This window comes from Poecilia latipinna, unplaced genomic scaffold (assembly GCF_001443285.1).
Source record: "Poecilia latipinna isolate Pla-1442-1.1 unplaced genomic scaffold, P_latipinna-1.0 Scaffold356, whole genome shotgun sequence".
Taxonomy (NCBI): domain Eukaryota; kingdom Metazoa; phylum Chordata; class Actinopteri; order Cyprinodontiformes; family Poeciliidae; genus Poecilia; species Poecilia latipinna.
The window spans coordinates 313,926-326,659 of NW_015112972.1; the positions used below are offsets into that span (position 1 = coordinate 313,926).

Consider the following 12,734-nt stretch of genomic DNA (forward strand, 5'->3'; position numbering starts at 1 on the left):
CTGTTGGTTCTGACCCGCTGGTTCTGATCTGGTTCTGACCCGCTGGTTCTGATCTGGTGGTTCTGATCTGGTTCTGACCCGCTGGTTCTGATCTGGTGGTTCTGATCCGGTTCTGTCCCACTGGTTCTGATCCGTTCCTTTATAAACTGTGCTCCCTCTGGTTCTGGACGGATTTTTGCTCTTTTCTATTTTCAGACTGTTGCTTTGATGCGTAACCGTGGCAACAAGGTGTAGTTTTTGCAGCTGGGAGCTGATTAGCGTCTCCAGAGCTCAGATAACAGCTGAACTTTGACCCCAGAGCGAGGAGGAGGAATTCAAACCGTTTCTTCGACGTTTCTCTGCTCGACTTTCTGACATTTCAAGAGGAGCGACAAAAGCAAAGGAGGTGGATCAGCATCCCGGACATGCTACTGTGGAAAACCGTCTGTTCTGCCCAAATAAGGAGCTGTTAGCATGTTAGCATGTTAGCATGTCTAATGGCGGTCATCAGACTTCAGTTTATTCAACGCTAAAGTTTGGAAGAAAACCCAAAACATTTATCCCAACCTTAAATACTGAAGAAATGTTGGAAAACCTCTGAACTGATTAACCTGATATGAAGCAAACAGAAATGATTTTATTCATCCTGACTTCAAACAGGAAAAGCTTCGTCTGATTTCATATCAGGCAGATAAAAAATTATTGTCTTTTTTATCTTAATTGCACATTAAGTAAATATATAAACTCAGATTCAATGAAGTATCTAAATGTGTCTTAGATGCTTTTGTGTTTAAGCCGAACTGATTCCCAGGATCCTTTTTAAACTAACAGATTATTTTACTCTGATATCTAATTTCTCTTTAGGATTATTGAAATATTCTGGAGCTGAGCGGAGCGTGGGAATGTTCCAGGTAGCAGATGGAGGCCAAACTATGAAGATCTGAGTTAATAAACGTTTTAGGAAGAGCTGCAGACGGAAGGACAGATTTAAAAGATGATTTTAAAAAGACGTTTCACTGCAGGCAGATCAGAAGTTATATTTATGGCTGCATGTGGAGGGAAGAGCGGTGAAGATGTCTGCAGAGAACATCTGACCAAATATTAAAACCTGAAATGAGAAACGATGTTTGAGTCAAACGCAGCTGGAAGAAACCGACGGAGCCGGTTCTGAAGTTTAACTGAGATGAAAATGTTTCTGTGACAAAAACCAGAAACTAATTCAGCTAGCCAAACCAAACAGAGATAAAATGTGTGGATTGTTGTTTTTATTGATTCTTGCTGCCGTTTTTTGTTGGTTTTAAAGTTTTATTTTGTCTGATTAGCAGCAGAGCTTCCAGCGATTGGATCGGTGCAGTGGAGCGGATCGCTTCCTTCTGACTGCAAACCTTTAAGGATTCGTTCAGACGATCGTTCCCTCAGCCTGCCTGATGGATGATGAGCCACTCAAGTCAAACATCCACTGTTTTTCATAGAAATATCATATTTTTCTACATAAATAACCTGAATTGAGTTGAGGTGTCAGATTAAAGATTAATTAGCTTCTTTTCCTGCAGCGCTCCTCAGCGTTTGACATGTTGAGCTCTCACTTTAAGCAGTTCAAAGGTGTTTGTCATTTTAATGCTTTTCTTATTACTTCCTGGTGCATAAAAGCGGCTCAGTCGTTAATCTGCAGTCGACGCCGTCTGACGGCTGTCAGGCTGCTGAGAGGAAGAAAACATGTAGCTGACATCAGCAGGTAGAACAACAGTAGTTTCTGTATGTGTGGTTCTGATTTTCTACATAAATCACCTGATCTCATCAGGTCAGCGGCGACGCATCACTTCCACCACGGACACAGAAAATGTTTCGATTTAGTCCCAAACATCAGCTGGTCAAATGAAATGCCACTAAAGGCAGAAGAACCAATTAAACCTTCAGAGAACTTTACATGAAAACAGTTTTAGCTGCAGAAACGCTGTGAGGGATTCCTGCTGCTCTCTGGTTCCCACAGCAGAACCAACACAACACTTTTAATTCACAAAACACAAAAGATAACTGATGCTACATACTTCACCACTAAAATAACAGCGTTACTAAAAACAGTAATTTCATGTAAATGGACCGTTGTCACCATGACTACAGATTAATTCAGTCCACATGTGATCAGTCTAAGACGTATAATAAACTTGTTATAAATCTGGAGTTGTGTTTTATAGAATCTGTAGTTCAGGTGAACATTTTTCAAAATAAGAGCATTGCCTTGAGGAACTTCAGATAAACTGTCCTGTGAGGGTGAGGCCAGCTGGCGGCGGTGTGCAGCACAGAGTCCTGACCCGGTTTGGTTTTAATACGCCGGGATCTTCCAGGCCTGCAGGCAGAACGATCCTGAGGGGCCGCCGCCGCCAGCGCAGCCGGCCTCCCTCTGCTGAAACAGGGTAAAGTTCACTGGAAGGCAGAACTCAGTTACTGCCTTTGTCCCCTGATGGCCGATTACTTTCCCTAAACCAGGTTATTCATCTGGCCAACCAGAAGCTGACCAAAGCTGTGCTGATTCTGTGGAAACGTATTGCTGACAGAGGAAAATATGTTTTTAACACTAATTATAATCGTATGAATGCGGTCATTTCCTCCAGAAGGTGGCGGTAGCGTGCTCTCAGCCCTCCTTGACGATGAAGCAGTTGGCTTACCAGGTTCATTTGGGTTAATTTCCTACAAGAACTAGATGTAAGATTCTGGACCGTTTGGTGCTGATCCGATACCAAATAAATATAGTCCAGTATTGCCAAAGCTTTTTATGATTTAAATTTGAAGCATAATCAAACCTCTGACCTTGCAGGTGTTTTTCTGCTGCCTGGAAGCTGCCGCCCACCTGGATCAGGACGGAGCGAGTTATCCAGGCAGACCGGAAGCTGCTGGAAGTTCTCTGCAGCTTCACATAGACTCGTCATGTTTACCGTTCGTCTGGACCGGATGACAGCTCAGCGCGGACATGTTGGCCCGACTGGGACTCTGTGAAACTGATGTCAGGATGTTTAAAGAAACGAAGAATAAAACATTTTCTACCTAAACTCTCCGGATCGCCATCGCTGCCTCCTTCCACTGAGCAGTTTCAGAAAGCAATCAAAACAGGAAACTGGAAAAGGTTGTCGAATAGCGCCGCCTGGTGCTGGATCATATTTTGTTTTTACAACAGTTAAATAAACGTGAACTTTGACCCCAAAGAGAGGAGTTTAAAAAGAGGCTTCAAGGGCGCAGAGGGAGAAGGAGGAAGTTCAAACCGTCACTTCCCCTAACATGTCTGACCAGAGTTACAGCAAAAGCGAAGGAGGCGGATTAGCAGAGCTGCTAACAGCTGATGACGTCATCATGTTACTGTAGAACACCGTCTGAGCTGCTAGCATGTTAGCATGAGACTGGCATACAGCAACAGTCAGAGGCCTGTTCAGATTCGTTGTGATACTGACTGCTACAGGAGCTCCTTCCTGCCCACAGCATCACGTCAACAGATGACAAGTTATTAACCTTTAACCTCCATCTATCCAACCAGGACAGACTCATTTCTCCCACTTTGGAGTAAATAAAGTATTTTTAAATTGAGTTATCCATTAAAATCACAGTTTTCTTGTTTCTGCTGTGATTAATTTGTCTGGAGAGAACCGGCCACTGCAGCTGACGTCCTGCACTTTGTGGCTCCATTTCCCATCAGGCATCAATTATTTCAGGGTAAACAGTCATTTGTAAAGTGATAGTCGTGTCAGTGAAAATGAGAGCTAATTAGATTAGCCAAACTTTCCTAATGACTCTGTATTTGCTCGTCTCTCCGCGGCGCGTCGAACTGGCAGCCGGATGAGTTTAAGGCTGGATTAGGAGAATTTAGCAAATGTCAGAATAAACTTTCTGACTCAGCTGTTTTTCTCCTCTGCTGGGTGACTAAAAGAAAAACAAACACTGAAAAAGTTTCCAAAGTATTTCACTTTCCTCCCTTTAAAGTGTCACTGTGAGAGGTGGCTGTCTGTTTCAGCTTTCATTCAAAGCGTTCTGCTGAACTGCAGCTGCGAACCGGCGAAGAGGACTCCAAACTCCAAATGAGACAAATCCCTCAAAGCTCGATGGTTTGGCCTAAATACTGAGCCGGATTAAAACTGCTCATTTCTGCTGCAATAATTATGTGACTGGATATTATGACAGACGTAACAATCTGGGGTCAGTTTAATGGAGAGAGCTGAAGAGGTACTTAAAAAGAGATTTTCTCTGTCGGATAAATAAGACAAATTAAAAACTTCACTCCACTTTCTTTGCCCTGAACACCAGATTATGGATTATTATTGAAGCACATTATTGGCCCCATCACAGAAGCTACAGTTGGTGAATGAATGGACAGTTTTCCAGTCACAGCTCATGAAATCTTGACCTGCCTTAAATGTTTCATGCAGGTGAAACACCGGGACAGGCCTCCAGCCCACCAGAGGGAGACAGAGAGACAAACAGGACAGACAACCATCCACACACTGAGGGGCCCGATGAGGACGGAACGAAGTCGGACTGTCGATGCGAGGTCACGAGGTTCCAAGACGTTTGTTTTCATAAATCCTTCACAGTTCAGTGAAACTGTCCAGCTGCAGTAACGTCATGACGTTTGGTTTGAACGCAGAGAGGAACGACGTATCCCAAAGTTTCCAAAGAGTCTGCAGTCTGAAGGCTCATGTCGCATTTTACCCGGCTTTTACATCAACGTGAGACATGCGTCACAATTCAGCAGCAGAAGAAGCTGGGCGGCCATCTTTACTGCCGTAAACAGAGCGCCGAGCGGCCATCTTTACTGCCGTAAACGGAGCGCTGGGCGGCCATCTTTACTGCCGTAAACGGAGCGCTGGGCGGCCATCTTTACTGCCTTAAACGGAGTGCCGGGCGGCCATCTTTACTGCCGTAAACGGAGCGCCGGGCGGCCATCTTTACTGCCTTAAACGGAGCGCTGGGCGGCCATCTTTACTGCTGTAAACGGAGCGCCTCAGTTCAATGCAACACATATTATCATAACCTCACATAAACCATAGTTCTTACACAAAATGAATATTCTGGGGCCTGACTCTGACTCCTGACCGACACCACAAGGGTTTTTCAAACATGTTGAAGAGAAACTGCCCAACATGTCAGTCATCTCCTTTATCCTGAAACCATTGTGCTTCCTAACTGTACATTGTGATTAATGGTGTCAAAATCGATTGTAAAATCAATCTCACACCAATGTACCCATAACAACTGTAGCTTAAAACATAGAAAGGTCCAAGGGGTGTAAATACTTTTCCAATCCACTGTAGCACCCTGACCTTTGATTAGTCATTTCCCAGTTCTGTGGAAACATGAATAAAATCAGAGTATTTCTGAGCTCAAAGCGTCGCTCTAATACTATGAAGCATAATTGGAACAGAGCTGAGATCCTGAGAGTCAAGTGGTGAATTTTGATTCACCACCAGCTACGCTGAAATTCTGCTAAAGCAGCATGAAAACGTCTTTCCTTCCTGTCTCCTCTGGAGCTTTAATCCCATCTGAAGGAGACGCAGCGCTGGGGAGGCTGCAGAGCGCAAACAGATTTAAAACCTCCAGCAGCTGCAGGCGTCACAGGAGCGCCCAGCTACCAGCGCTCACACGGCTCACCTGGTCACAACAACCTCAGAAATGAGAAACAGTGAGTTTGTTTCTGTCTGAACGTCCTGGAACTATCAGAGAATATTTTCATGTTTCTGCACCATTTCAATGTCCGGTACGCTCCGGTACAGACTCTGATAGGTGAGCGTCAGCCCACCTGCTGTTTTCTCCCAATGGAATATTTCACATGAATGATAAAACCACAAACACCTGAGCAAAAAAACTGTTTTCATGACATTAATTTAATCTATGAAGAGAATAAATCCCAGAATTCATCAGTTCTGGGTGAAGCAGTAATCACACCCTAAACCTGCTGACCGATTTGTTGGACGATTCTCCAGCAAATCAATCACATTTAGGTCCAGACTTTGACTAGACCACAGCTAAATCTTTATTTTGCTCATTGGACGTAGATGAACTTTCTGTTGCCAGAGCAGAAAATCTTCCTCACTAAATGAATCCCTGACCATGATACTGCCACCACCATGTTTGACTTCAGGTTTTTTGGGAATCCTTCTGGATCGATCAGGTCGTGTTGCTTTCTAAGGTCTTTGAACGACTTCATGTTGAAATGACTTTTCATGCAGTGATTTAAATAAATGAAGTGAAACATGTTTTTATTTTAATTGATATTAAAGTTATTTTAATGATCTGAAACATTTCAGTTCAGGTTTTCTGCAGGTTGCACACATGATGACCAAACAGAGGAAATCTTTCAGTTTTTCAGTCAGTCCAGGCTGGATGTTGGCTGCAGCGTTCTGCAGATCCTGACCAGCGGGTCAGACGGGTCGTGTTCATGTCAGATGCATCTGACCTTTTGACCCCAGGGGCCAGACATTTGGTCGGACAGAAACCCAGAGACTGGCCCGGCAATGCAGAGACACGAAGAGGAGCAGAAACCCATCGGCATATTCAGACCCGGATTGTCTTCAGCCTGAACGTCGGCTCGCTTCAGCTCAGACACGAAGCCAAAACACCAGGATGAGGAACAACAAACAACAAATATATATTCATATATTCTGAAGAAAAGACAAGAACACCTGGAAGTTAGGAGACTTTTAACAGAAACAAAATGGTTTTTTTTACTTTTCAGATCTTTAAATTGTTTTTGTCTCTCGTGTTTGATGGAGAATCAGATGTTGGATCGCTACGGCGACGGGTGTCACATAAAGCCTGCAGAACCAGGCTGCTTCACATACTTTACATGATTCCTCTGTGCGTTCATAATTATGTCCAGATCATTGATCTTTAATGCTATTTATTTAAAGGGCCAGCCACATTAATTAGCATGAAGTCTTCAGCCTGGCAAGTAAACATTTAGCCACACAGGCTCATGTTATAAAACCCACATCATTAATAAAATAAGGCAAAAGAACATTGGAAATTAATCTCAAACCAGAGAGATAATCATTTATGTAAATGGAGAACATGAACTGATATCAAAACACAGAATTATTCATAAAGAGCTTTAAAAGAGGCTTTTAGGTTCTTATGATAATTCAGAAAACCAGGAAACATTAAAACAGTCCAAGGACCAGTGCAGCACTTAAATCCTTCTGACGTCCTTCATAATGTGTTGTTGTAATAAAAACAGCTTTAACAGTAAAAGTGTGAGAGGCTTGGAGAGCAGCAGGCTGTTAGCGGCTGGAGGCCGAGCCGATAACAAGCTGCGAACGGAAGCAAAACTAAAACTGGACAACTTTCCCCTAAAATCACTGCTGCTTCAAAGCTGCAGAAGGTCTCTCTATTTCTCCCCCGAGTCTCCCTAATAAACCCGTCAGACAGGGAAGTTTCACTCTTTGGTTTGAAACAAAGTGGCTCTTCAGCAAAACAACGAGGAGCCAAACTGCTGGTTTCTGATTGGCCGTGAAGCTTTCCGTCATCTAACGGCGCTTTTCTGCCCACATTTCGCTGCTTCTGCTTTTAATAGAAAAATTAAACGCAGCTCATCAGCAGTGTTGTCATGCCAACCATTATTTTTCCAAAATTAGAAAAATTATGAGGTTGAATCCAGCTCACATTTTTTATTCAAGGAATTTTCTATAAACACAATTTAAATAAGGCCTTGAGGCAAAGATTGCACCTGCAGTTATGGAAAATATTGTTTTAAATATATTTGTTTCTGTTCAGTCTGATCAGCAAACCTAAACCGTTCACTGTGGGAAGAGAGCAATGCATTCTGGGTACAGGATGAACATGACAGCATCACAGTGGAGTCCCCTAGGTGAGGAAACGGATCGGTCTTCACCACTTCAAAATAAGAGCATGCATATAAACGACAGATGTTGAACTTTATTTAACTGGAAGTTTACAAAAAACAGGAAGTAGATTAATTATAATTAATCAGGAAAAATTAATTTAGAGGAAGCTAAATATGTTAAATGTTTTCAAAGTTCGCAAAAACGCTAGCGTGCTAAACAGAGAATGAGCTAATCTGCTAATGTTAGCGCATTAGCAGCAGTGAGTTCACCACTAAGGAAGAGATAATTTGGTATTTAAATAATTATTCATTCTGCTGTTAGTTTTCACACGTCTACCTGACCTGGCACTGACAGCAGCTCTGGCCTAGTTAAAGTAACCAGCTGATCACACAGTTTAGAAACTATTTTTATCCATAGAACCTATTAATCATTTATAAATGTAGTGTTTGTTTAGCTTTCTTTGGGATGTTCAGGAAACATCAGGACTGCTGAAGACGTTGCTGTGAAATAGCAGCTTTTATTGGAGCGGAGAGATTTTATTTTATTAGCGTGTGAAGCAGTGGGAGCAAAAACAGCCTTTGATATGTTCTCCATGGTTTACATCGTCCCTGTTTGCTTTCTTGATGCTGCATTTTCAGGCCCAAGACTGAAACAGAGAAGAGCTTCACAAAGTGAACATAAAGTCGGCCTGAAAGCCAATGAATGCAGTCATTAGTTTCTGATCCTGTAGGGTGGAAGTGCGGTGTGTAAGTACACATGCTATGAGGCCGACCGGCAGAGAAACACAGAGATGTTATTGTTGCTCACAGAGCATCTAATGGCCTCCTGCTGTGATGAAGGTGACATCTGGAATGAGAGCTGCTTCTGTAACCCAGTTAAAGTTAATGAGCTGCGAAACTCGGAGACCTTTCTGTGAAGATCGGCCACACAAACGCGACGCAACAGCAAACAGGTGAATCACAGCAGCAGACAAATACATGAAAATATGAAACACTTTTGCTGAGACTCTAAAACCTGCGGCTCACTTTGTTTTACCTCCCAGTAAATAAAACGGGCAGCACAAGAGAACCGACTGCACTTAACATCTCTAGTGTTCCCAAACAGAGTAACAGGGAAACCCGTCCATCTGTCCCTCCGTCTGTCTGTCCATCTGTCTGTCCCTCCGTCTGTCTGTCCATCTGTCTGTCCCTCCATCCCTCCATCCATCCATCCCTCCCTCCGCCCGGCTGGAAGGGACAAACCACCTTCCTGAACTTCAGAACCGTTTCCTCGGACCAGCTGACTCTCATCCGTCCATCAGAACCGCAGCGACCTGCTTTGGGCTGTAGGTTCAGCCCAGCGGGTCGAGAGGCGGCCCGCTGGGAACGGGCTCCACTTTGTGCCAACAATGTGAACACAGCTCTTATTAAAATAATATTTAAAGCAAAATCAGATCCCTTCAACAAATCATGCAGATTCCATAAATCCAGCAGAAAATGAGGGGATTAGGAGATAATCCCCATTTAGGCACCAAACACATGTTGCGAATCTTTATCTGAAGTCAAAGTACAGGAACCATTCTGTCTGTTGCTGTGCTTGCAGAGTGAAACTGTGTTTCACTTTTAAAGCTGTGATGTAGCAGACCAGGCCAGGAGCCAGAGGCCAGTGAAACTGGTCCGTTTTGAGCTCCAGCTGGTCGCTTTCTGTTTGAAGTCGGCGCCTGGAAGGCGTGTCAGAGCGGATCTTACCTGATGCTCTGGATCTCCAGGACGTCTGGGTCTGAGGCGTTGAGTGACGCCACGAAGCTGCCCACTGGGACGTTCTCCATCCTGGTGACCAGCAGGGGGTCTGGGAAGAAGACGGGTCCCTCGTTGATGTCCTCCACTGTGACGTGGACGGTCGCCGTGGAGCTGGGACCGTAGCCAACGTCGGGAACCAAAGGATCCTCGTTCTCCACCCTGATGAGAAGCGTGTGGAACGCAGTGGTCTCGTAGTCCAGAGGCTGAAGAGAGGAGGAACGACGAAGAACGACGAGGTTTAAACGATGAGGTTTGGTTGTTATCCGTGAGTTCAGAGACGCTGGAGTCGTCTCACCTTGACCACTGACAGCATTCCTTCGTTGTTGTCTGGGTTGGTTTGGACCTCGAAGCTCTGTTTGGGGTCTCCGCTGATGATGGAGTACAAGGCTCGCCACGCGCCCGTGGCCGGGTCGTCCCGGTCGTCCACCGTCAGGTTGACCACGACGCCTCGGGAGCCCTCATGCACACGGGCCTCAAACTGACGAAAAAGAGACAAACATGAGGGAGAGGAAACCACGAACAAACTCCACTGGACCTGAAGGGCTGGTTCTGGTTCTGACGATGCTGGCTGGGACACGGATTTCAGAAGAAACAATATGAACACTGGCATTACAGAGAATATGACACAGTGTCTCTGAAGCAGAGAAATGCTGGAATCAATCAAACATGATTTTAAAAAAGTGAGAAACAAAATCTTCATTTCATCTGGATGAAAAAATGAACTTTTCCTGCCGTGTGGATGAGATGGGGGCCAGTGTTTATTTAATCCAACAGTTTATTTAATCCAACAGTGTTTATTTAATCCAACAGTGTTTATTTAATCCAACAGTTTATTTAATCCAACAGTTTATTTAATCCAACAGTTTATTTAATCCAACAGTTTATTTAATCCAACAGTTTATTTAATCCAACAGTGTTTATTGGGTGAAGTGTGTGGAAAGCTGATGACAAAGTAATTATTATTGTTTTACCATCTTAGTCTGAATGTGAAATGCTGTGTGTGAAGCTCGTGGTTCCCTGGCAGCAGAGTTGGACGTTCCAAGCATTTAGCATGCTGAGTTGAGCAAAACCAGATCAATGCAGACAGATTGTCTCCACAGCTTAACATTAATATCTGATGACATCATTAGATCATTGAGATGATTTTTGTAGTTCATAAATATATTTATGTAATCCAATCAGTGACGTACACTGGATGAGTTTCTATTAAGGTTTATAAAACCCAGCTTTTATTTTGATAGTCCACTTCTGGTTACCAGCAGGTGGATTTGAATATTAGCTGTGAGATTAATATTTAGTTTGTAAACTAAATATTTGGACTGAAACTGTGACATTTATAAATTAGTTATTAACAGTGATTTAGAAAAATTAACCCTATTTTTTTCCTATTATGACTAAATAATCATAATTATTGTGTTAATTTTTGACTGTAACCGTAGCGACCACAGAGAGCTGCTGTTTACATGCGTTAGCTTGATGAAAGCAGCTGCTAATCAGGAAACCTGGGATGATTTGGACATTAATAATCGTTAATATTTCACAGAGAGAAATAACCTCATTCAGAAACCTGACTGCTTGACAGGCATGTTTTGACTTTTTACATTACTTGTACATACTTAGCTTTTTTTGTGGGGGATGGGGAATTGTTCAGACTTTCTTCTTTAAGATACAGACTTGTCTGAATGTCAAACCTTAATAGACAGAGAGACAGACAGACAGAAAAATGGAATATATATGAGATTTTCTGGAGTCAAATCCAAGAAAAGCCTTCAGTGTAGCTTTAATTCCCTGGACAAAACACACATCAACCCACAGCTAAATAAACAACTATTCACACCAGAGTCCTTACAGTGCATCTCATTTATTCTTCAGTGTCAATCACTTCCCACCTCGCTGCTCATTGTTGGCGGCGCCTCAGTCAGATTCCTATCGATGCTCTGCCAGGCTCCCACTAAACACCACATTGTGATCAGGCACAAGCAATTCTGTCAGCATGTCTGCATGTGTGTGTGTGTGTGTGTCAGGGCCATTATTGTGTCAGAGCTTACAGCGTAATCTTTCAGACACAGAACAGTCTGTTTAAGGATCGCGTTGGTCCGGCCCAGATTACTGTCTCCTGTCAGCCACAGCATTGTTGTTCCACAGATTAGCCTCTTACTGCTTTACACTTCCTTGCTCTGTGCATTTATCTGAAGAGAGACAAACATTGATTTCTCCTCTTCTCTTTCTTTGCCACCTTCCCTATTCATCGAAAGCTTGTTAAAAAACACTCTGAGCCACTTCCAGTCATTTAGGCCAGAGGATGGGACGCGCCGTCCCTCAGCGGAGGAGCTGGCGCTCGTTCCAACGACTGGATGATCGCTGGGCCTTTTGTCCTGCAGGCCTGTGCAGAGCTGCTCTACAACATGATCTGTACAGTGGAAAATGTTAAGGCATCTAAAACTCACTGCTAACGCAGGAAACAGCAGGATGCAGAACAGACTGCAGGTAACTTGGTTATTTATCCTGAACAAAGTGGAGGTTCACTCTTCAAATTCATTTATTTATTCATTTCTGAATATTTAATTAGCAAGATAAATAATTAGCTAATTTTCAAATTCACGTCCCGATAAGCAGAACTGGACTACCAAAATAAAAGCCGAGTCTCCTGAACACGAACTCCTGCTTTCAAATTGCTTCATGTCACTTTTTCACCATCGATTCTTTTCCTCAACAAACGACGAGTCGCTTCATTCAGACGATCACCGATGGATCTACAGAAACAGGACGGATCAGCATCAAAGGATTCAATCTCAGCTTTTATTTTGGTAGTCCAATTCTGCTGATCAGGAAGTGAATTTGAATATTAGCTCAATATTCAGCTGAGAGCTAAACTGTAAATGTTTGCCTTTATAAACTCCTCCCATTATTTATGGGTTGGCAGTGAAAACATTGAGAGTTTTTCACAAAGGCAGCAAAATGCTTAACATGCCACAGCTAAACTCTGAGCCTGAGGACGTTCTGAGTCCAGTGTTCACACACACACACACACACACACACGCACGCGCGCACACACACACACACACACACACACACACACACACGCTCAAGCACACACAGACAAACACAATAACTCACTCACATGCTAACTAACTTACACAAATAATTACAT

At 43.4% G+C, this 12,734-nt stretch overlaps 1 protein-coding gene across 1 annotated transcript in view; it reads right to left on the reverse strand.

The window, feature by feature from the left end:
• Positions 1-12,734, reverse strand: part of cdh13 (cadherin 13, H-cadherin (heart)) — a 319,277-nt gene that overhangs the window by 49,117 nt on the left and 257,426 nt on the right. The window contains exons 10-11 of the mRNA XM_015036051.1: positions 9,879-10,061; positions 9,533-9,786 (exon numbers count right to left, since the gene is read on the reverse strand). Of these exons, the coding sequence (XP_014891537.1) occupies positions 9,533-9,786; positions 9,879-10,061 (437 nt within the window). The remainder of the gene's footprint in view (positions 1-9,532; positions 9,787-9,878; positions 10,062-12,734) is intronic.